The 23,329-nt window shown below is 44.2% G+C and overlaps 1 protein-coding gene across 2 annotated transcripts; it reads right to left on the reverse strand.

Annotated features, from left to right (window-relative positions):
* nup50 (nucleoporin 50) lies at positions 1-23,329 on the reverse strand (the record flags this gene model as incomplete). 2 transcript variants are annotated; one of them, XM_046335246.1, is given in 6 exon segments in its annotated part: positions 1-349; positions 8,746-8,864; positions 10,182-10,263; positions 15,932-16,597; positions 19,717-19,936; positions 23,246-23,329. In XM_046335246.1, coding segments are annotated over 6 exon segments (1,371 nt in total), but the record flags the coding sequence as incomplete, so codon positions are not given.

Raw genomic sequence — 23,329 nt, forward strand, 5'->3', positions numbered from 1 at the left:
TGGGGTGGAGGGGTACAGGACTGGCCCTGGGGTGGAGGGGTACAGGACTGGCCCTGGGGTGGAGGGGTACAGGACTGGCCCTGGGGTTAGTTGATAGGCAGAAGGGTGGAGTGGGGGCAGCCTGTACCCCCCTTCAGGTGGCTCGTCCTCTAAGCTTTCTTCTCCTCCAGTATGTTGTGCAGTTCGTCAGCGTCCTCTCCTGTTTTGACCCTGATCAGCATGGCGACAGGGTTGGTAGGGTTGTTGTGGTCCACGACAGGGTTAGGAACACACATCACCATCACGTTGTTCTTTCCCATTCTGGAGCAGAGGATGGAGGGCTGGACCATGATGTTCAACAGGATGTTACCTGGAGGAGAGAGATGGGGGGGGTGTTATTGATGAGGGCTGGACCATGATGTTCAACAGGATGTTACCTGGAGGAGAGAGATGGGGGGGTGTTATTGATGAGGGCTGGACCATGATGTTCAACAGGATGTTACCTGGAGGAGAGAGATGGGGGGTGTTATTGATGAGGGCTGGACCATGATGTTCAACAGGATGTTACCTGGAGGAGAGAGATGGGGGTGTTATTGATGAGGGCTGGACCATGATGTTCAACAGGATGTTACCTGGAGGAGAGAGAGAGGGGGGGGGTGTTATTGATGAGGGCTGGACCATGATGTTCAACAGGATGTTACCTGGAGGAGAGAGAGAGGGGGAGGGGGTGTTATTGATGAGGGATGGACCATGATGTTCAACAGGATGTTACCTGGAGGAGAGAGAGAGGGGGAGGGGGTGTTATTGATGAGGGCTGGACCATGATGTTCAACAGGATGTTACCTGTAAGTAAGGTTTAATAAGGTTAATGCAATGCAGTAAGGTTTAATAAGGTTTAATGCAGTAAGGTTTAATAAGGTTTAATGCAGTAAAGGGTTTAATAAGGCTTAATGCAGCAAGGTTTAATAAGGTTTAATGCAGTAAGGTTTAATAAGGTTTAATAAGGCTTAATGCAGTAAGGTTTAATAAGGTTTAATAAGACAATGCAATAAGGCTTAATAAGGCTTAATGCAGTAAGGTTTAATAAGGCTTAATAAGGCTTAATGCAGTAAGGTTTAATAAGGCTTAATAAGGCTTAATGCAGTAAGGTTTAATAAGGCTTAATGCAGTAAGGTTTAATAAGGTTTAATGCAGTAAGGTTTAATAAGGTTTAATAAGGCTTAATGCAGTAAGGTTTAATAAGGCTTAATAAGGCTTAATGCAGTAAGGTTTAATAAGGTTTAATAAGGCTTAATAAGGCTTAATAAGGCTTAATGCAGTAAGGTTTAATAATGCTTAATAAGGCTTAATGCAGTAAGGTTTAATAAGGCTTAATGCAGTAAGGTTTAATAAGGTTTAATACGGCTTAATGCAGTAAGGTTTAATAAGGTTTAATAAGGTTAATGCAGTAAGGTTTAATAAGGCTTAATAAAGGTTTAATAAGGTTTAATAGTAAGGTTTAATAAGGTTTAATAAGGTTTAATAAGGTTTAATAAGGCTTAATGCAGTAAGGTTTAGTAATTTAAGGGTTTAATAAGGTTTAATGCAGGTTTAAGGCTTAGTGAGGTTTAATAAGGTTTAATAAGGCTTAATGCAGTAAGGTTTAGTAGATAAGGTTTAATAAGGTTTAAGATAAGGTTTAATCTTAATGCGGTAAGGTTTAATAAGGCTGGTTGGTGTCAGCGGTCTCTAGATAAGGTTTAATAACATACCCTGGTTGGTGTCAGTGGTCTCTAGATAAGGTTTAATAACATACCCAGGTTGGTGTCAGCAGTCTCTAGATAAGGTTTAATAACATACCCAGGTTGGTGTCAGCGGTCTCTAGATAAGGTTTAATAACATACCCAGGTTGGTGTCAGCGGTCTCTAGATAAGGTTTAATAACATACCCAGGTTGGTGTCAGCGGTCTCTAGATAAGGTTTAATAACATACCCAGGTTGGTGTCAGCGGTCTCTAGATAAGGTTTAATAACATACCCAGGTTGGTGTCAGCGGTCTCTAGATAAGGTTTAATCAGGTTTAATAACATACCCAGGTTGGTGTCAGCGGTCTCTAGATAAGGTTTAATAACATACCCAGGTTGGTGTCAGCGGATAAGGTTTAATCAGGTTTAATAACTCTTGGATAAGGTTTAATCAGGTTTAATAACATACCCAGGTTGGTGTCAGCAGTCTCTAGATAAGGTTTAATAACATACCCAGGTTGGTGTCAGCAGTCTCTAGATAAGGTTTAATAACTACCCAGGTTGGTGTCATCTCTAGATAAGGTTTAATCAGGTTTAATAACATACCCAGGTTGGTGTCAGCGGTCTCTAGATAAGGTTTAATAACATACCCAGGTTGGTGTCAGCGGTCTCTAGATAAGGTTTAATAACATACCCAGGTTGGTGTCAGCAGTCTCTAGATAAGGTTTAATAACATACCCAGGTTGGTGTCAGCGGTCTCTAGATAAGGTTTAATCAGGTTTAATAACATACCCAGGTTGGTGTCAGCGGTCTCTAGATAAGGTTTAATAACATACCCAGGTTGGTGTCAGCGGTCTCTAGATAAGGTTTAATCAGGTTTAATAACATACCCAGGTTGGTGTCAGCAGTCTCTAGATAAGGTTTAATAACATACCCAGGTTGGTGTCAGCGGTCTCTAGATAAGGTTTAATCAGGTTTAATAACATACCCAGGTTGGTGTCAGCAGTCTCTAGATAAGGTTTAATAACATACCCAGGTTGGTGTCAGCGGTCTCTAGATAAGGTTTAATCAGGTTTAATAACATACCCAGGTTGGTGTCAGCTCTAGATAAGGTTTAATAACATCCCAGGTTGGTGATCTCTAGATAAGGTTTAATCAGGTTTAATAACATACCCAGGTTGGTGTCAGCGGTCTCTAGATAAGGTTTAATAACATACCCAGGTTGGTGTCAGCGGTCTCTAGATAAGGTTTAATAACATACCCAGGTTGGTGTCAGCGGTCTCTAGATAAGGTTTAATAACATACCCAGGTTGGTGTCAGCAGTCTCTAGATAAGGTTTAATCAGGTTTAATAACATACCCAGGTTGGTGTCAGTGGTCTCTAGATAAGGTTTAATAACATACCCAGGTTGGTGTCAGCAGTCTCTAGATAAGGTTTAATAACATACCCAGGTTGGTGTCAGCAGTCTCTAGATAAGGTTTAATCAGGTTTAATAACATACCCAGGTTGGTGTCAGCGGTCTCTAGATAAGGTTTAATAACATACCCAGGTTGGTGTCAGCGGTCTCTAGATAAGGTTTAATCAGGTTTAATAACATACCCAGGTTGGTGTCAGCGGTCTCTAGATAAGGTTTAATAACATACCCAGGTTGGTGTCAGTGATAAGTCTTTAATAACATAGGTTGGTGTCATCTCTAGATAAGGTTTAATAACATACCCAGGTTGGTGTCAGCGGTCTCTAGATAAGGTTTAATCAGGTTTAATAACATACCCAGGTTGGTGTCAGTGGTCTCTAGATAAGGTTTAATCAATAACATACCCAGGTTTAATAACATACCCAGGTTGGTGTCAGCGGTCTCTAGATAAGGTTTAATAACATACCCAGGTTGGTGTCAGCGGTCTCTAGATAAGGTTTAATCAGGTTTAATAACATACCCAGGTTGGTGTCAGATAAGGTCTCTAGGTCTCTTGGTGTCAGATAAGGTTTAATCAGGTTTAATAACATACCCAGGTTGGTGTTTAATAACATACCCAGGTTGGTGTCTCTAGATAAGGTTTAATAACATACCCAGGTTGGTGTCAGCAGTCTCTAGATAAGGTTTAATCAGGTTTAATAACATACCCAGGTTGGTGTCAGCTAGATCTCTTGGTGTCAGATAAGGTTTAATCAGGTTTAATAACATACCCAGGTTGGTGTCAGCGGTCTCTAGATAAGGTTTAATAACATACCCAGGTTGGTGTCAGCGGTCTCTAGATAAGGTTTAATAACATACCCAGGTTGGTGTCAGCGGTCTCTAGATAAGGTTTAATAACATAAACAGGTTGGTGTCAGCAGTCTCTAGATAAGGTTTAATCAGGTTTAATAACATACCCAGGTTGGTGTCAGCGGTCTCTAGATAAGGTTTAATAACATACCCAGGTTGGTGTCAGCGGTCTCTAGATAAGGTTTAATAACATACCCAGGTTGGTGTCAGCAGTCTCTAGATAAGGTTTAATCAGGTTTAATAACATACCCAGGTTGGTGTCTGTCTCTAGATAAGGTTTAATAACATACCCAGGTTGGTGTCTCTAGATAAGGTTTAATCAGGTTTAATAACATACCCAGGTTGGTGTCTGTCTCTAGATGGTTTAATAAGATAAGGTTTAATCTCTAGGGTTTAATAACATACCCTGGTTGGTGTCAGCGGTCTCTAGATAAGGTTTAATAACATACCCAGGTTGGTGTCAGCAGTCTCTAGATAAGGTTTAATCAGGTTTAATAACATACCCAGGTTGGTGTCTGTCAGCAGTCTCTAGATAAGGTTTAATCAGGTTTAATAACATACCCAGGTTGGTGTCTGTCAGTGGTCTCTAGATAAGGTTTAATCAGGTTTAATAACATACCCAGGTTGGTGTCAGCGGTCTCTAGATAAGGTTTAATAACATACCCAGGTTGGTGTCAGCGGTCTCTAGATAAGGTTTAATCAGGTTTAATAACATACCCAGGTTGGTGTCAGTGGTCTCTAGATAAGGTTTAATAACATACCCAGGTTGGTGTCAGCGGTCTCTAGATAAGGTTTAATCAGGTTTAATAACATACCCAGGTTGGTGTCAGCGGTCTCTAGATAAGGTTTAATAACATACCCAGGTTGGTGTCAGCGGTCTCTAGATAAGGTTTAATAACATACCCAGGTTGGTGTCAGCGGTCTCTAGATAAGGTTTAATCAGTTTAATAACATACCCAGGTTGGTGTCAGCGGTCTCTAGATAAGGTTTAATAACATACCCAGGTTGGTGTCAGCGGTCTCTTTAGATATAGGTTTAATCAGTTTAATAACATACCCAGGTTGGTGTCAGCTCTAGATAAGGTTTAATAACTAGATAAGGTTGGTGTCAGCGGTCTCTAGATAAGTTTAATAACATACCCAGGTTGGTGTCAGCGGTCTCTAGATAAGGGTTAATAACATACCCAGGTTGGTGTCAGCGGTCTCTAGATAAGGTTTAATAACATACCCAGGTTGGTGTCAGGTTGGTGTCAGCGGACTAGATAAGGTTTAATAACATACCCAGGTTGGTGTCAGCGCGTCTCTAGATAAGGGTTAATAACATACCCAGGTTGGTGTCAGCGGTCGACTAGATAAGGTTTAATAACATACCCAGGTTGGTGTCAGCGGTCTCTAGATAAGGTTTAATAACATACCCAGGTTGGTGTCAGCGCGGACTAGATAGAGGTTTAATTAATAACATACCCAGGTTGGTGTCAGTCTCTAGATAAGGTTTAATAACATACCCAGAGCGGTCTCTAGATAAGGGTTTAATAACATACCCAGGTTGGTGTCAGCGGTCTCTTAATCAGGTTTAATAACATACCCAGGTTGGTGTCAGCGGATAAGGTTAATAACATACCCAGGTTGGTGTCATAAGGTTTAATAACATACCCAGGTTGGTGTCAGTGGTCTCTAGATAAGGTTTAATAACATACCCAGGTTGGTGTCAGCGGTCTCTAGATAAGGTTTAATAACATACCCAGGTTGGTGTCAGTGGTCTAGATAAGGTTTAATAACATACCCAGGTTGGTGTCAGCGCTCTAGATAGACCCAGGTTGGTGTCAGTGGTCTCTAGATAAGAGGTTGGTAAGGTTAATAAATAACATACCCAGGTTGGTGTCAGCGTCTCTAGATAAGGTTTAATAACATACCCAGGTTGGTGTCAGCTAGATAAGGGTTTAATAACATACCCAGGTTGGTGTCAGCTCTAGATAAGGAATAACATACCCAGGTTGGTGATAGGGTTAATAACATACCCAGGTTGGTGTCAGCGGTCTCTAGATAAGGGTTTAATAACATACCCAGGTTGGTGTCAGCGCGGAGATAAGGTTTAATCAGATAACATACCCAGGTTGGTTAATAACATACCCAGGTTGGTGTCAGCAGGTCTCTAGATAAGAATAACTAGATAAGGGTTTAATAACATACCCAGGTTGGTGTCAGCGGTCTCTAGATAAGGTAGATAAGGGTTAATAACATACCCAGGTTGGTGTCAGCTCTAGATAAGGTTTAATCAGGTTTAATAACATACCCAGGTTGGTGTCAGTGGTCTCTAGATAAGGTTTAATAACATTAATAATAAGGTTTAATCAGGTTTAATAACATACCCAGGTTGGTGTCAGCGGTCTCTAGATAAGACTAGATAAGGTTTAATAACATACCCAGGTTGGTGTCAGCGGTCTCTAGATAAGGTTTAATAACATACCCAGGTTGGTGTCAGCGGTCTCTAGATAAGGTTTAATCAGTTTAATAACATACCCAGGTTGGTGTCAGCGGTCTCTAGATAAGGGTTAATAACATACCCAGGTTGGTGTCAGCGGGTTGGTGTCACTCTCTAGATAAGGTTTAATCAGTTTAATAACATACCCAGGTTGGTGTCAGCTCTAGATAAGGTTTAATAACATACCCAGACTCTCTAGATAAGGTTTAATAACATACCCAGGTTGGTGTCAGCGGTCTCTAGATAAGGTTTAATAACATACCCAGGTTGGTGTCAGCGGTAGATAAGGTTTAATCAGGTTTAATAACATACCCAGGTTGGTGTCAGCGATAAGGTTTAATCAGGTTTAATAACATACCCAGGTTGGTGTCAGTGGTCTCTAGATAAGGGTTTAATAACATACCCAGGTTGGTGTCAGCTCTAGCATACCCAGGTTGGTGTCAGTGGTCTCTAGATAAGGTTTAATCAGTTAATAACATACCCAGGTTGGTGTCAGCGCGGACTAGATAAGGTTTAATAACATACCCAGGTTGGTGTCAGCGGTCTCTAGATAAGGTTTAAGGGTTTAATAACATACCCAGGTTGGTGTCAGCGGTCTCTAGATAAGGTTTAATCAGGTTTAATAACATACCCAGGTTGGTGTCAGCGCAGACTAGATAAGGGTTAATAACATTTACCCAGGTTGGTGTCAGCGGTCTCTAGATAAGGGTTAATAACATACCCAGGTTGGTGTCAGCTCTAGATAAGGTTTAATAACATACCCAGGTTGACTCTAGATAAGGGTTAATAACATACCCAGGTTGGTGTCAGCGGTCTCTAGATAAGGTTTAATAACATAGATAAGGGTTTAATAACATACCCAGGTTGGTGTCAGCGGTCTCTAGATAAGGTTTAATAACATACCCAGGTTGGTGTCAGCAGGTCTCTAGATAAGGTTTAATAACATACCCAGGTTGGTGTCAGCGGTACCCAGGTTGGTGTCAGCAGGTCTCTAGATAAGGGTTAATAACATACCCAGGTTGGTGTCAGGTTGGTGTCAGGTCTCTAGATAAGGTTTAATCAGGTTTAATAACATCCCTGGTTGGTGTCACTAGATAAGGTTTAATAACATACCCAGGTTGGTGTCAGCGCTCTAGATAAGAATAACATAGATAAGGGGTTTAATAACATACCCAGGTTGGTGTCAGCGCTCTAGACTAGATAAGGTTTAATAACATACCCAGGTTGGTGTCAGCGGTCTCTAGATAAGGTTTAATAACATACCCAGGTTGGTGTCAGCGGTCTCTAGATAAGGTTTAATAACATACCCAGGTTGGTGTCAGCGCGGACTAGATAAGGGTTAATAACATACCCAGGTTGGTGTCAGCGCTCTAGGAATAACATAGGTTGGTGTCATAAGATAAGGTTAATAACATACCCAGGTTGGTGTCAGCGCGGACTAGATAAGGGTTAATAACATACCCAGGTTGGTGTCAGCGGTCTCTAGATAAGGGTTAATAACATACCCAGGTTGGTGTCAGCGGTCTCTAGATAAGGGTTAATAACATACCCAGGTTGGTGTCAGCGGTCTCTAGATAAGGTTTAATAACATACCCAGGTTGGTGTCAGCGGTCTAGATAAGGGTTTAATAACATACCCAGGTTGGTGTCAGCGGTCTCTAGATAAGGGTTAATAACATACCCAGGTTGGTGTCAGCGCGTCTCTAGATAAGGTTTAATAACATACCCAGGTTGGTGTCAGCGGTCTCTAGATAAGGGTTAATAACATACCCAGGTTGGTGTCAGCGGGACTAGATAAGGGTTAATAACATACCCAGGTTGGTGTCAGCGGGACTAGATAAGGGTTAATAACATACCCAGGTTGGTGTCAGCGCTCTAGATAAGGGTTAATAACATACCCAGGTTGGTGTCAGCGCGGACTAGATAAGGGTTAATAACATACCCAGGTTGGTGTCAGCGATAAGGACTAGATAGATAAGGGTTAATAACATACCCAGGTTGGTGTCAGCGCGGACTAGATAAGGGTTAATAACATACCCAGGTTGGTGTCAGCGCGGACTAGATAAGGGTTAATAACATACCCAGGTTGGTGTCAGCGCGGACTAGATAAGGTTTAATAACATACCCAGGTTGGTGTCAGCGCGGACTAGATAAGGGTTAATAACATACCCAGGTTGGTGTCAGCGGTCTCTAGATAAGGTTTAATAACATACCCAGGTTGGTGTCAGCGCGGACTAGATAAGGGTTAATAACATACCCAGGTTGGTGTCAGCGCGGACTAGATAAGGGTTAATAACATACCCAGGTTGGTGTCAGCGCGGACTACCAGCTGTGTCTTTCCGTCTGAGTTGTTTTTCAGATGCAGCGTTCCAACTCCCTTCTCCTTGAACTCCGTCTCTTTCTTATAGAACAGTTTACACCTGGAACACACACACACACACACACACACACACACACACACACACACACACACACACACACACACACACACACACACACACACACACACACACACACACACACACACACACACACACACACACACACGACTAACGTCAAGTTCCTCGTTTGGAACAAACCCATTTCTGAAAAATACTGGACGTGTGTAACAAATACAAAAGCATCGAGTTAATTCACTGTTTTATCTACTGTTTCATAAGCATAAGAATATTATATATTTTTTTTACCTTTATTTAACCAGGCAAGTCAGTTAAGAACATATTCTTATTTTCAATGACGGCCTAGGAACAGTGGGTTAACTGCCTGTTCAGGGGCAGAACGACAGATTTGTTCCTTGTCAGCTCGGGGATTTGAACTTGCAACCTTCCGGTTACTAGTCCAACGCTCTAACCACTAGGCTACCCTGCCGCCCCAATTGTACAATTCTAATATAGTCACTCAGTCTTTTCCAGCGAGTTGAAAAAGGTCTTGAAGCAACACACTGGTGAAATATAACACTGCAAGAGCGTCTGTCAACCGTGAGCCATAATGCATCCCATAACGCATCCCATAATGCATCCCATAACGCATCCCATAATTACATCCCATAATTACATCCCATAATACATCCCATAATATATCCCATTGGGTAATTCGAAGACAGATCCTACAGATGTATAGAGCCATAATGCATCCCATAATACATCCCATAATTACATCCCATAATGCATCCCATAATATATCCCATTGAATTCGAAGACAGATCCTACAGATGTATAGAGCTATAATACATCCCATAATGCATCCCATAATATATCCCATTGGGTAATTCGAAGACAGATCCTACAGATGTATAGAGCTATAATACATCCCATAATGCATCCCATAATATATCCCATTGGATAATTCGAAGACAGATCCTACAGATGTATAGAGCTATAATACATCCCATAATACATCCCATAATATATCCCATAATGCATCCCATAATGCATCCCATAACACATCCCATATTACATCCCATAATGCATCCCATAATGCATCCCATAATGCATCCCATAATACATCCCATAATACATCCCATAATACATCCCATTGGATAATTCGAAGACAGATCCCACAGATGTATAGAGCTATAATACATCCCATAATACATCCCATAATGCATCCCATAATACATCCCATAATGCATCCCATAATGCATCCCATAATACATCCCATAATACATCCCATTGGGTAATTCGAAGACAGATCCTACAGATGTATAGAGTCATACTTTTCTGTAAAAGGAGACCTACTTCTTGGAGTAGAACGCGTCAGTCTCCTTAATCTCCTGGACTTCCACTTTGGGAGGTTCATCCGACTCCTCCCCGTTTTCATCTACGGGACGACAAGGAAGAGAGGGACGTTATGAAGAGACGTTTTTTTAGTCTCTGATAACCAAACGGACAGATGAAACAAAAACACCCGGCCTAAACCCACTTTACACTAAGAACATTTACAAAATACACCATTTATTTTCCACAATGACCTTACACTGGGATTAAAAACATGAATGTGAGATTTTATAGAGGTTTAATCTGGGATAAAAAAATGTTGAATGTGATATCTAAGAGGTTTAATCTCAGGGATTAAAAACCACTAGCAGCACCATATCACCAGGTAACATTCTGAGTATGTTCTCTATCACTAGCAGCACCATATCACCAGGTAACATTCTGAGTATGTTGTCTAGCAGCACCATATCACCAGGTAACATTCTGAGTATGTTGTCTATCACTAGCAGCACCATATCACCAGGTAACATTCTGAGTATGTTGTCTAGCAGCACCATATCACCAGGTAACATTCTGAGTATGTTGTCTAGCACTAACAGCACCATATCACCAGGTGACATGCTGAGTATGTTCTCTATCACTAACAGCACCATATCACCAGGTAACAATCTGAGTATGTTGTCTATCACTAACAGCACCATATCACCAGGTAACAATCTGAGTATGTTGTCTATCACTAGCAGCACCAGATCACCAGGTAACAATCTGAGTATGTTGTCTATCACTAGCAGCACCATATCACCATGTAACATTCTGAGTATGTTGTCTAGCAGCACCATATCACCAGGTAACATTCTGAGTATGTTGTCTAGCAGCACCATATCACCAGGTAACATTCTGAGTATGTTGTCTATCACTAGCAGCACCATATCACCAGGTAACATTCTGAGTATGTTGTCTAGCAGCACCATATCACCAGGTAACATTCTGAGTATGTTGTCTATCACTAGCAGCACCATATCACCAGGTAACATTCTGAGTATGTTGTCTAGCAGCACCATATCACCAGGTAACATTCTGAGTATGTTGTCTATCACTAGCAGCACCATATCACCAGGTAACAATCTGAGTATGTTGTCTATCACTAGCAGCACCATATCACCAGGTAACATTCTGAGTATGTTGTCTATCAGCACCATATCACCAGGTAACAATCTGAGTATGTTGTCTATCACTAGCAGCACCATATCACCAGGTAACATTCTGAGTATGTTGTCTATCACTAGCAGCACCATATCACCAGGTAACATTCTGAGTATGTTGTCTATCACTAGCAGCACCATATCACCAGGTAACATTCTGAGTATGTTGTCTAGCAGCACCATATCACCAGGTAACATTCTGAGTATGTTGTCTAGCAGCACCATATCACCAGGTAACATTCTGAGTATGTTGTCTATCACTAGCAGCACCATATCACCAGGTAACATTCTGAGTATGTTGTCTAGCAGCACCATATCACCAGGTAACATTCTGAGTATGTTGTCCATCACTACCATATCACCAGGTAACATTCTGAGTATGTTGTCTAGCAGCACCATATCACCAGGTAACATTCTGAGTATGTTGTCTAGCACTAACAGCACCATATCACCAGGTGACATGCTGAGTATGTTCTCTATCACTAACAGCACCATATCACCAGGTAACAATCTGAGTATGTTGTCTATCACTAACAGCACCATATCACCAGGTAACAATCTGAGTATGTTGTCTATCACTAGCAGCACCAGATCACCAGGTAACAATCTGAGTATGTTGTCTATCACTAGCAGCACCATATCACCATGTAACATTCTGAGTATGTTGTCTAGCAGCACCATATCACCAGGTAACATTCTGAGTATGTTGTCTAGCAGCACCATATCACCAGGTAACATTCTGAGTATGTTGTCTATCACTAGCAGCACCATATCACCAGGTAACATTCTGAGTATGTTGTCTAGCAGCACCATATCACCAGGTAACATTCTGAGTATGTTGTCTATCACTAGCAGCACCATATCACCAGGTAACATTCTGAGTATGTTGTCTAGCAGCACCATATCACCAGGTAACATTCTGAGTATGTTGTCTATCACTAGCAGCACCATATCACCAGGTAACAATCTGAGTATGTTGTCTATCACTAGCAGCACCATATCACCAGGTAACATTCTGAGTATGTTGTCTAGCAGCACCATATCACCAGGGAACAATCTGAGTATGTTGTCTATAACTAGCAGCACCATATCACCAGGTAACATTCTGAGTATGTTGTCTATCACTAGCAGCACCATATCACCAGGTAACATTCTGAGTCTTGTCTATCAGCACCATATCACCAGGTAACATTCTGAGTATGTTGTCTATCAGCACCATATCACCAGGTAACAATCTGAGTATGTTGTCTATCACTAGCAGCACCATATCACCAGGTAACATTCTGAGTATGTTGTCTATCACTAGCAGCACCATATCACCAGGTAACATTCTGAGTATGTTGTCTATCACTAGCAGCACCATATCACCAGGTAACATTCTGAGTATGTTGTCTATCACTAACAGCACCATATCACCAGGTAACATTCTGAGTATGTTGTCTATCACTAACAGCACCATATCACCAGGTAACATTCTGAGTATGTTGTCTAGCAGCACCATATCACCAGGTAACATTCTGAGTATGTTGTCTATCACTATCAGCACCATATCACCAGGTAACATTCTGAGTATGTTGTCTAGCAGCACCATATCACCAGGTAACATTCTGAGTATGTTGTCTAGCAGCACCATATCACCAGGTAACATTCTGAGTATGTTGTCTAGCAGCACCATATCACCAGGTAACATTCTGAGTATGTTGTCTATCAGCACCATATCACCAGGTAACATTCTGAGTATGTTGTCTATCAGCACCATATCACCAGGTAACATTCTGAGTATGTTGTCTATCACTATCAGCACCATATCACCAGGTAACATTCTGAGTATGTTGTCTATCAGCACCATATCACCAGGTAACATTCTGAGTATGTTGTCTAGCAGCACCATATCACCAGGTAACATTCTGAGTATGTTGTCTATCACTATCAGCACCATATCACCAGGTAACATTCTGAGTATGTTGTCTATCAGCACCATATCACCAGGTAACATTCTGAGTATGTTGTCTAGCAGCACCATATCACCAGGTAACATTCTGAGTATGTTGTCTAGCAGCACCATATCACCAGGTAACATTCTGAGTATGTTGTCTATCAGCACCATATCACCAGGTAACATTCTGAGTATGTTGTCTATCAGCACCATATCACCAGGTAACATTCTGAGTATGTTGTCTATCACTATCAGCACCATATCACCAGGTAACATTCTGAGTATGTTGTCTAGCAGCACCATATCACCAGGTAACATTCTGAGTATGTTGTCTATCACTATCAGCACCATATCACCAGGTAACATTCTGAGTATGTTGTCTATCAGCACCATATCACCAGGTAACATTCTGAGTATGTTGTCTAGCAGCACCATATCACCAGGTAACATTCTGAGTATGTTGTCTAGCAGCACCATATCACCAGGTAACATTCTGAGTATGTTGTCTATCAGCACCATATCACCAGGTAACATTCTGAGTATGTTGTCTATCAGCACCATATCACCAGGTAACATTCTGAGTATGTTGTCTATCACTATCAGCACCATATCACCAGGTAACATTCTGAGTATGTTGTCTAGCAGCACCATATCACCAGGGAACAATCTGAGTATGTTGTCTATAACTAGCAGCACCATATCACCAGGTAACATTCTGAGTATGTTGTCTATCACTAGCAGCACCATATCACCAGGTAACATTCTGAGTCTTGTCTATCAGCACCATATCACCAGGTAACATTCTGAGTATGTTGTCTATCAGCACCATATCACCAGGTAACAATCTGAGTATGTTGTCTATCACTAGCAGCACCATATCACCAGGTAACATTCTGAGTATGTTGTCTATCACTAGCAGCACCATATCACCAGGTAACATTCTGAGTATGTTGTCTATCACTAGCAGCACCATATCACCAGGTAACATTCTGAGTATGTTGTCTATCACTAACAGCACCATATCACCAGGTAACATTCTGAGTATGTTGTCTATCACTAACAGCACCATATCACCAGGTAACATTCTGAGTATGTTGTCTAGCAGCACCATATCACCAGGTAACATTCTGAGTATGTTGTCTATCACTATCAGCACCATATCACCAGGTAACATTCTGAGTATGTTGTCTAGCAGCACCATATCACCAGGTAACATTCTGAGTATGTTGTCTAGCAGCACCATATCACCAGGTAACATTCTGAGTATGTTGTCTAGCAGCACCATATCACCAGGTAACATTCTGAGTATGTTGTCTATCAGCACCATATCACCAGGTAACATTCTGAGTATGTTGTCTATCAGCACCATATCACCAGGTAACATTCTGAGTATGTTGTCTATCACTATCAGCACCATATCACCAGGTAACATTCTGAGTATGTTGTCTATCAGCACCATATCACCAGGTAACATTCTGAGTATGTTGTCTAGCAGCACCATATCACCAGGTAACATTCTGAGTATGTTGTCTATCACTATCAGCACCATATCACCAGGTAACATTCTGAGTATGTTGTCTATCAGCACCATATCACCAGGTAACATTCTGAGTATGTTGTCTAGCAGCACCATATCACCAGGTAACATTCTGAGTATGTTGTCTAGCAGCACCATATCACCAGGTAACATTCTGAGTATGTTGTCTATCAGCACCATATCACCAGGTAACATTCTGAGTATGTTGTCTATCAGCACCATATCACCAGGTAACATTCTGAGTATGTTGTCTATCACTATCAGCACCATATCACCAGGTAACATTCTGAGTATGTTGTCTAGCAGCACCATATCACCAGGTAACATTCTGAGTATGTTGTCTATCACTATCAGCACCATATCACCAGGTAACATTCTGAGTATGTTGTCTATCAGCACCATATCACCAGGTAACATTCTGAGTATGTTGTCTAGCAGCACCATATCACCAGGTAACATTCTGAGTATGTTGTCTAGCAGCACCATATCACCAGGTAACATTCTGAGTATGTTGTCTATCAGCACCATATCACCAGGTAACATTCTGAGTATGTTGTCTATCAGCACCATATCACCAGGTAACATTCTGAGTATGTTGTCTATCACTATCAGCACCATATCACCAGGTAACATTCTGAGTATGTTGTCTAGCAGCACCATATCACCAGGTAACATTCTGAGTATGTTGTCTATCACTATCAGCACCATATCACCAGGTAACATTCTGAGTATGTTGTCTAGCAGCACCATATCACCAGGTAACATTCTGAGTATGTTGTCTAACAGCACCATATCACCAGGTAACATTCTGAGTATGTTGTCTATCACTATCAGCACCATATCACCAGGTAACATTCTGAGTATATTGTCTATCAGCACCATATCACCAGGTAACATTCTGAGTATGTTGTCTATCAGCACCATATCACCAGGTAACATTCTGAGTATATTGTCTATCAGCACCATATCACCAGGTAACATTCTGAGTATATTGTCTATCAGCACCACATATAATATCTAGTCACATGATATCACAGCTGTCGGGACAGTGTAATATTTATATTACCCTACATACATAACACCTTCCATATCGTACCTGTGGTCTGGGTGGGGGCAGCCTCCGCTTTGGCCCCACAGAAGGAGAAGGCAGGAGGAGCAGCGCCTCCAAACAGGGAGGAGGAGGAGACACCAGGAGCTCCTCCGGTGCTCAGAGTCCCCAACACTGAGCTGTTCCCCTTCTGGCCCAAGCTAAAGCTGATGCCAGCGGGGATCGGAGCGGCTGAGCTGTCCACCGGGGCCGTGGCGCTGCCGTCCTTGTCCTTACTGAAGGAGAACACCGGGGCCGTGGTGGTCGAGCCGGCGGCGCTAGAAGGGGGTGGTGGTGGTGTACTGGCTGCTCGCTTCTCTGGTTCCTCTGCTCTGCTACTGCTTTCTGAGCCTCCGTCCACCACCACAGCAGCTCCAGTCACAGCTCCAGTCCCTCCACTCCCTCCGTACTTCTTATCGATGCTGGCCAGGTGCTTTTCATAGTCCCTGAAGATGGGGTTTAGGTCACAGAGGGGGTTTCCGTTGACGTGCTTGGTGATCCAGTCCCTGACTGAGCAGTTGAGAGCTGTGAGCTGCCTACTGTATTCCTGGTTGTTACCGCTGTTAGAGGAGAGAGAGGAGCCGAGAGACCGACTGGAAACCGCGGGGGAGGAACCATTAGACTGCTGCCCTGTGATGACGGCACTGGAGGAGGGGCCGCTGAATGTTAATGAACCTAGGAGAAGAGGAGGAGGGGGGAGGAAGAGAGGGGATAGAGGAGAGGAGGAGAGGGGAGGAGGGGGGATAGAGGAGAGGAGGAGAGGGGATAGAGGAGGAGAGGGGATAGAGGAGAGGAGGAGAGGGGATAGAGGAGAGGAGGAGAGGGGATAGAGGAGAGGAGGAGAGGGGATAGAGGAGGAGGAGGGGATAGAGGAGAGGAGGAGAGGGGATAGAGGAGAGGAGGGAGGTGATAGAGGAGAGGAGGAGAGGGGATAGAGGAGGAGGAGGAGAAGGGATAGAGGAGGAGGAGGAGAGGGGATAGAGGAGGAGGAGGAGAGGGGAGAGGGGAGGAGGAGAGGGGAGGAGGAGAGGGGAAGAGGAGAGGGGATAGAGGAGAGGGATAGAGGGGAGGAGGGATAGAGGGGAGGAGGAGGAGAGGGGAGGAGGTGGTGAAGAGAGAACAAGAATGTAAACGTTCCAGCAGAGAGAGAAGCTGTGATACCTCACAGTAGCCTTAAGGCTTCAGCGTGAGTCACCTGGCGCCTAGCAACACAATGACTGTGTTGCCATACCTTCCTCCTTCGCTTGAAAAACAAGAAGGGGGAAAAAGGCAATAGTACCATTTGTCCATCCTGAGATGCCGTAGCCGGTAAACACTTCCTCAAAATAACTCAAGAAATGTATATTTCTCCATCTGACTAGGATGTTTGGTGCAAGTATTTCTCAAGTGAAAAGATTGGCATGAAAAGTAGCCTATCATTGAATGACAAAACAGATCTATGAAGAATCATGCCGAAGACCAAAACATCACAAAATGGCGTCATCATAATATAAAAATAATAATATATGCCATTTAGCATCATAAATGGATACAAACCCGGGAATGTTTCAGATGCTCTACCAACTGAGCTACAGAAGGACCACATCATAAATGGACAAACTGTTTTAGATGGGAGGCACGCGGACGCCCGCAGTATGCCCTGTGTTTCAGATGGGAAGCACTCGGACGCCTGCAGTATGCCCTGTGTTTCAGATGGGAAGCCCGCGGATGCCCGCAGTATGCCCTGTGTTTCAGATGGGAAGCCTGCGGACGCCCGCAGTATGCCCTGTGTTTCAGATGGGAAGCCTGTAGGACGCCCGCAGTATGCCCTGTGTTTCAGATGGGAAGCACGAGGACACCCGCAGTATGCCCTGTGTTTCAGATGGGAAGTCTGCAGACGCCCGCAGTATGCCCTGTGTTTCAGATGGGAAGCCTGTAGGACGCCCGCAGTATGCCCTGTGTTCCAGATGGGAAGCCTGAAATACCCGCAGTATGCCCTGTGTTTCAGATGGGAAGCCTGAAACACAGTATGCCCTGTGTTTCAGATGGGAAGCCTGTAGACGCCCGCAGTATGCCCTGTGTTTCAGATGGGAAGTCTGCAGACGCCCGCAGTATGCCCTGTGTTTCAGATGGGAAGAAGACCCGAGATGCCCTGTGGCTGTGACAGATGACGGAGAACGAGAGACGGAGAACGCGCACGTCCTAGACTGACTGACTACTGGAGCATTTCTGTTCTGTCATTCTGCCCTCAGGCACCACACTGGGAGAGGAGCTGACACACACAGCGAACCCCACTGACTCAGCTCCATTATCCTCATACCAGATCCACACAGGGAACCCCACTGATTCAGCTCCATTATCCTCATACCAGATCCACACAGGTAACCCCACTGATTCAGCTTTATCCTCAGATCCACACAGGTAACCACACTGATTCAGCTCCAGTATGCCCTGTAATACCAGATCCACAGGGAAACCCCACTGATTCCCGCAGCTCCATTATTCATACCAGATCCACACACCCGGTAACCCTGTGTGATTCAGCTCCATTATCCCTGTAATTCCAGATCCACAGAGGAAACCCCAATGATTCAGCTCCATTATCCTGTAGTACCAGATCCACACCACGAACCCCACTGATTCAGCTCCATTATCCTGTAGTACCAGATCCACAGAGGGAACCCCACTGATTCAGCTCCATTATCCTGTAATACCAGATCCAGAACAAACCCCACTGATTCAGCTCCATTATCCTGTAATACCAGATCCACAGAGGAAACCCCACTGATTCAGCTCCATTATCCTCATACCAGATCCACAGAGGAACCCCACTGATTCAGCTCCATTAACCTGAATGATCCACAGAGCATTTCCCACTGACTCAGCTCCATCATCCACTGGGAATAGCAGATCCACAGAGGGAACCCCACTGATTCAGCTCCATTATCCTGTAATACCAGATCCACACAGGGAACCCCACTGATTCAGCTCCATTATCCTCATACCAGATCCACAGAGGAAACCCCACTGACTCAGCTCCATTAACCTGTAATACCAGATCCACAGAGGGAATCCCAGTGATTCAGCTCCATTATCCTGTAATACCAGATCCACAGAGCAAACCCCACTGATTCAGCTCCATTATCCTCATACCAGATCCACAGAGGAAACCCCACTGACTCAGCTCCATTATCCTGTAATACCAGATCCACAGAGGGAACCCCACTGATTCAGCTCCATTAACCTGTAATGCCAGATCCACAGAGGAAACCCCACTGACTCAGCTCCATTAACCTGTAATGCCAGATCCACAGAGGGAACCCCACTGACTCAGCTCCATTATCCTCATACCAGATCCACAGAGGAAACCCCACTGATTCAGCTCCATTATCCTCATACCAGATCCACAGAGGGAACCCCACTGATTCAGCTCCATTATCCTGTAATACCAGATCCACAGAGGAAACCCCACTGATTCAGCTCCATTATCCTCATACCAGATCCACAGAGGAAACCCCACTGATTCAGCTCCATTATCCTGTAATACCAGATCCACAGAGGAAACCCCACTGATTCAGCTCCATTATCCTGTAATAGCAGATCCCGCTCAACAATGGAGGATTCTCAACTCGCTTTCACAAGTTGTCCTATCGGACTTGCACATTAATTGATCGGACTTGCACATTAATTGATCGGACTTGCACATTAATTGATCGGACTTGCACATTAATTGATCGGACTTGCACATTAATTGATCGGACTTGCACATTAACTGTACAACGGGTTTCCACCCCCCCAAACAATCCGTCTCTTACCTGGTGTGGTGGTCTTGGTGGCAGTAGGCGAGGTGAACCCGGTGAGGGCTGGAGTGACAGGTTTGACACTGTTCCCATTGGACAGCCCAGACAGGGGTTTAAACCCTACCCCATTCCCGAACCCGGAGAAGGCTGTGATCCCCTCAGCGGCTGGCCCGGTTCCCGATGTAGGGGCCAGGGAGAAGCCTTTAAACACTTTGAATGATCCCCCACTCTGCCCCTGTAGGCAGAAAAGACAAGGAGGAAACTGGATTCACTAGGGTACTGGATGCTTCTATCTCCCTCCATTAGGATAAAACATCACTGGACGGGGCTCTTCAAAAAGAGTCCTGGCATCCAAGGAAGAGCTGCTTGACTTGGGTTAATGTAAAGCTGGGAGGAAGAGCTGCTTGACTTGGGTTAATGTAAAGCTGGGAGGAAGAGCTGCTTGACTTGGGTTAATGTAAAGCTGGAAGGAAGCAAGAGCTGCTTGTCTTGGGTTAATGTAAAGCTGGGAGGAGGGAAGGAAGGACTGCTTGTCTTGGGTTAATGTAAAGCTGGGAGGAAGGACTGCTTGTCTTGGGTTAATGTAAAGCTGGGAGGAAGAGCTGCTTGACTTGGGTTAATGTAAAGCTGGGAGGAAGAGCTGCTTGACTTGGGTTAATGTAAAGCTGGGAGGAAGAGCTGCTTGACTTGGGTTAATGTAAAGCTGGAAGGAAGCAAGAGCTGCTTGTCTTGGGTTAATGTAAAGCTGGGAGGAAGGACTGCTTGTCTTGGGTTAATGTAAAGCTCGGAGGAAGGACTGCTTGTCTTGGGTTAATGTAAAGCTGGGAGGAAGCAAGAGCTGCTTGACTTGGGTTAATGTAAAGCTGGGAGGAAGAGCTGCTTGACTTGGGTTAATGTAAAGCTGGGAGGAAGAGCTGCTTGTCTTGGGTTAATGTAAAGCTGGGAGGAAGAGCTGCTTGTCTTGGTTAATGTAAAGCTGGGAGGAAGGAAGGAAGGACTGCTTGTCTTGGGTTAATGTAAACCTGGAAGGAAGGAAGGACTGCTTGTCTTTGGTTAATGTAAAGCTGGGAGGAAGGACTGCTTGTCTTGGGTTAATGTAAAGCTGGGAGGAAGGACTGCTTGTCTTGGGTTAATGTAAAGCTGGGAGGAAGGACTGCTTGTCTTGGGTTAATGTAAAGCTGGGAGGAAGGACTGCTTGTCTTGGGTTAATGTAAAGCTGGGAGGAAGCAAGAGCTGCTTGCCTTGGGTTAATGTAAAGCTGGGAGGAAGCAAGAGCTGCTTGCCTTGGGTTAATGTAAAGCTGGAAGGAAGCAAGAGCTGCTTGACTTGGGTTAATGTAAAGCTGGAAGGAAGCAAGAGCTGCTTGACTTGGGTTAATGTAAAGCTGGGAGGAAGGAAGGACTGCTTGTCTTGGGTTAATGTAAAGCTGTAAGGAAGCAAGAGCTGCTTGCCTTGGGTTAATGTAAAGCTGGAAGGAAGCAAGAGCTGCTTGCCTTGGGTTAATGTAAAGCTGGAAGGAAGCAAGAGCTGCTTGCCTTGGGTTAATGTAAAGCTGGAAGGAAGCAAGAGCTGCTTGACTTGGGTTAATGTAAAGCTGGAAGGAAGCAAGAGCTGCTTGACTTGGGTTAATGTAAAGCTGGGAGGAAGGAAGGACTGCTTGTCTTGGGTTAATGTAAAGCTGGAAGGAAGCAAGAGCTGCTTGCCTTGGGTTAATGTAAAGCTGGAAGGAAGCAAGAGCTGCTTGACTTGGGTTAATGTAAAGCTGGGAGGAAGGAAGGACTGCTTGTCTTGGGTTAATGTAAAGCTGGAAGGAAGGACTGCTTGTCTTGGGTTAATGTAAAGCTGGGAGGAAGCAAGAGCTGCTTGCCTTGGGTTAATGTAAAGCTGGAAGGAAGCAAGAGCTGCTTGCCTTGGGTTAATGTAAAGCTGGGAGGAAGAGCTGCTTGTCTTGGGTTAATGTAAAGCTGGGAGGAAGGAAGGAAGGACTGCTTGTCTTGGGTTAATGTAAACCTGGAAGGAAGGAAGGAAGGACTGCTTGTCTTTGGTTAATGTAAAGCTGGGAGGAAGGACTGCTTGTCTTGGGTTAATGTAAAGCTGGGAGGAAGGACTGCTTGTCTTGGGTTAATGTAAAGCTGGGAGGAAGGACTGCTTGTCTTGGGTTAATGTAAAGCTGGGAGGAAGCAAGAGCTGCTTGCCTTGGGTTAATGTAAAGCTGGGAGGAAGCAAGAGCTGCTTGCCTTGGGTTAATGTAAAGCTGGAAGGAAGCAAGAGCTGCTTGACTTGGGTTAATGTAAAGCTGGAAGGAAGCAAGAGCTGCTTGACTTGGGTTAATGTAAAGCTGGGAGGAAGGAAGGACTGCTTGCCTTGGGTTAATGTAAAGCTGGAAGGAAGGAAGGACTGCTTGACTTGGGTTAATGTAAAGCTGCGAGGAAGGAAGGACTGCTTGTCTTGGGTTCATGTAAAGCTGGGAGGAAGGAAGGACTGCTTGTCTTGGGTTCATGTAAAGCTGGGAGGAAGGAAGGACTGCTTGTCTTGGGTTCATGTAAAGCTGGAAGGAAGGAAGGAAGGACTGCTTCTCTTGGGTTCATGTAAAGCTGGGAGGAAGGAAGGACTGCTTGCCTTGGGTTAATGTAAAGCTGGGAGGAAGGAAGGAAGGAAGCACTGCTTGCCTTGGGTTAATGTAAAGCTGGAAGGAAGGAAGGAAGGAAGGAAGCACTGCTTGCCTTGGGTTAATGTAAAGCTGGAAGGAAGGAAGGAAGGAAGGAAGGAAGGACTGCTTGTCTTGGGTTAATGTAAAGCTGGAAGGAAGGAAGGAAGGACTGCTTCTCTTGGGTTCATGTAAAGCTGGGAGGAAGGAAGGACTGCTTGCCTTGGGTTAATGTAAAGCTGGGAGGAAGGAAGGAAGGAAGGAAGCACTGCTTGCCTTGGGTTAATGTAAAGCTGGAAGGAAGGAAGGAAGGAAGCACTGCTTGCCTTGGGTTAATGTAAAGCTGGAAGGAAGGAAGGACTGCTTGTCTTGGGTTAATGTAAAGCTGGAAGGAAGGAAGGAAGGAAGGAAGGGAAGAATGACTGCTTGCCTTGGGTTAATGTAAAGCTGGAAGGAAGGAAGGAAGGACTGCTTGTCTTGGGTTAATGTAAAGCTGGGTTGTGTTCAGTCGGAACAAAACTGAAGAAAATGTGAAACAGGGATGTAGTTGCCACCTGAACTTGTGCAATAAGAAAGGCTTGTTTTTTATTCTAATGAACATGACCCAGGTTTCCCCCTGACACAGACAGACAGCATGTGAGCGAGTTCCTGTGGTGTTGGTTAGTTAACGAGTCTAGAAAAGTATGTGGCCATTAATGCCAACTTCTAGCCTACATCACCTAGGTCAACAGCTGGTCACACACACACACACACACACACTAGTGCCCTTGGGCGTTGGTTAGTCAGTCAGGCAGCCTACGTCACCTAGGTCAACAGCTAGTCACACACACACACACACACACAGACAGCATGCACACTAGTGCCCTTGGGCGTTGGTTAGTCAGTCAGGCAGCCTACCTCTGAACCAGCAGCACGACGTTTGGCCTTCTTGATGGGCCTGCTCTTCATCACATCATCACTAGCGATGGAAAATGTCCCTGC

Source organism: Oncorhynchus gorbuscha, unplaced genomic scaffold (genome assembly GCF_021184085.1).
Source record: "Oncorhynchus gorbuscha isolate QuinsamMale2020 ecotype Even-year unplaced genomic scaffold, OgorEven_v1.0 Un_scaffold_688, whole genome shotgun sequence".
In the NCBI taxonomy this organism is placed as follows: Eukaryota; Metazoa; Chordata; class Actinopteri; order Salmoniformes; family Salmonidae; genus Oncorhynchus; species Oncorhynchus gorbuscha.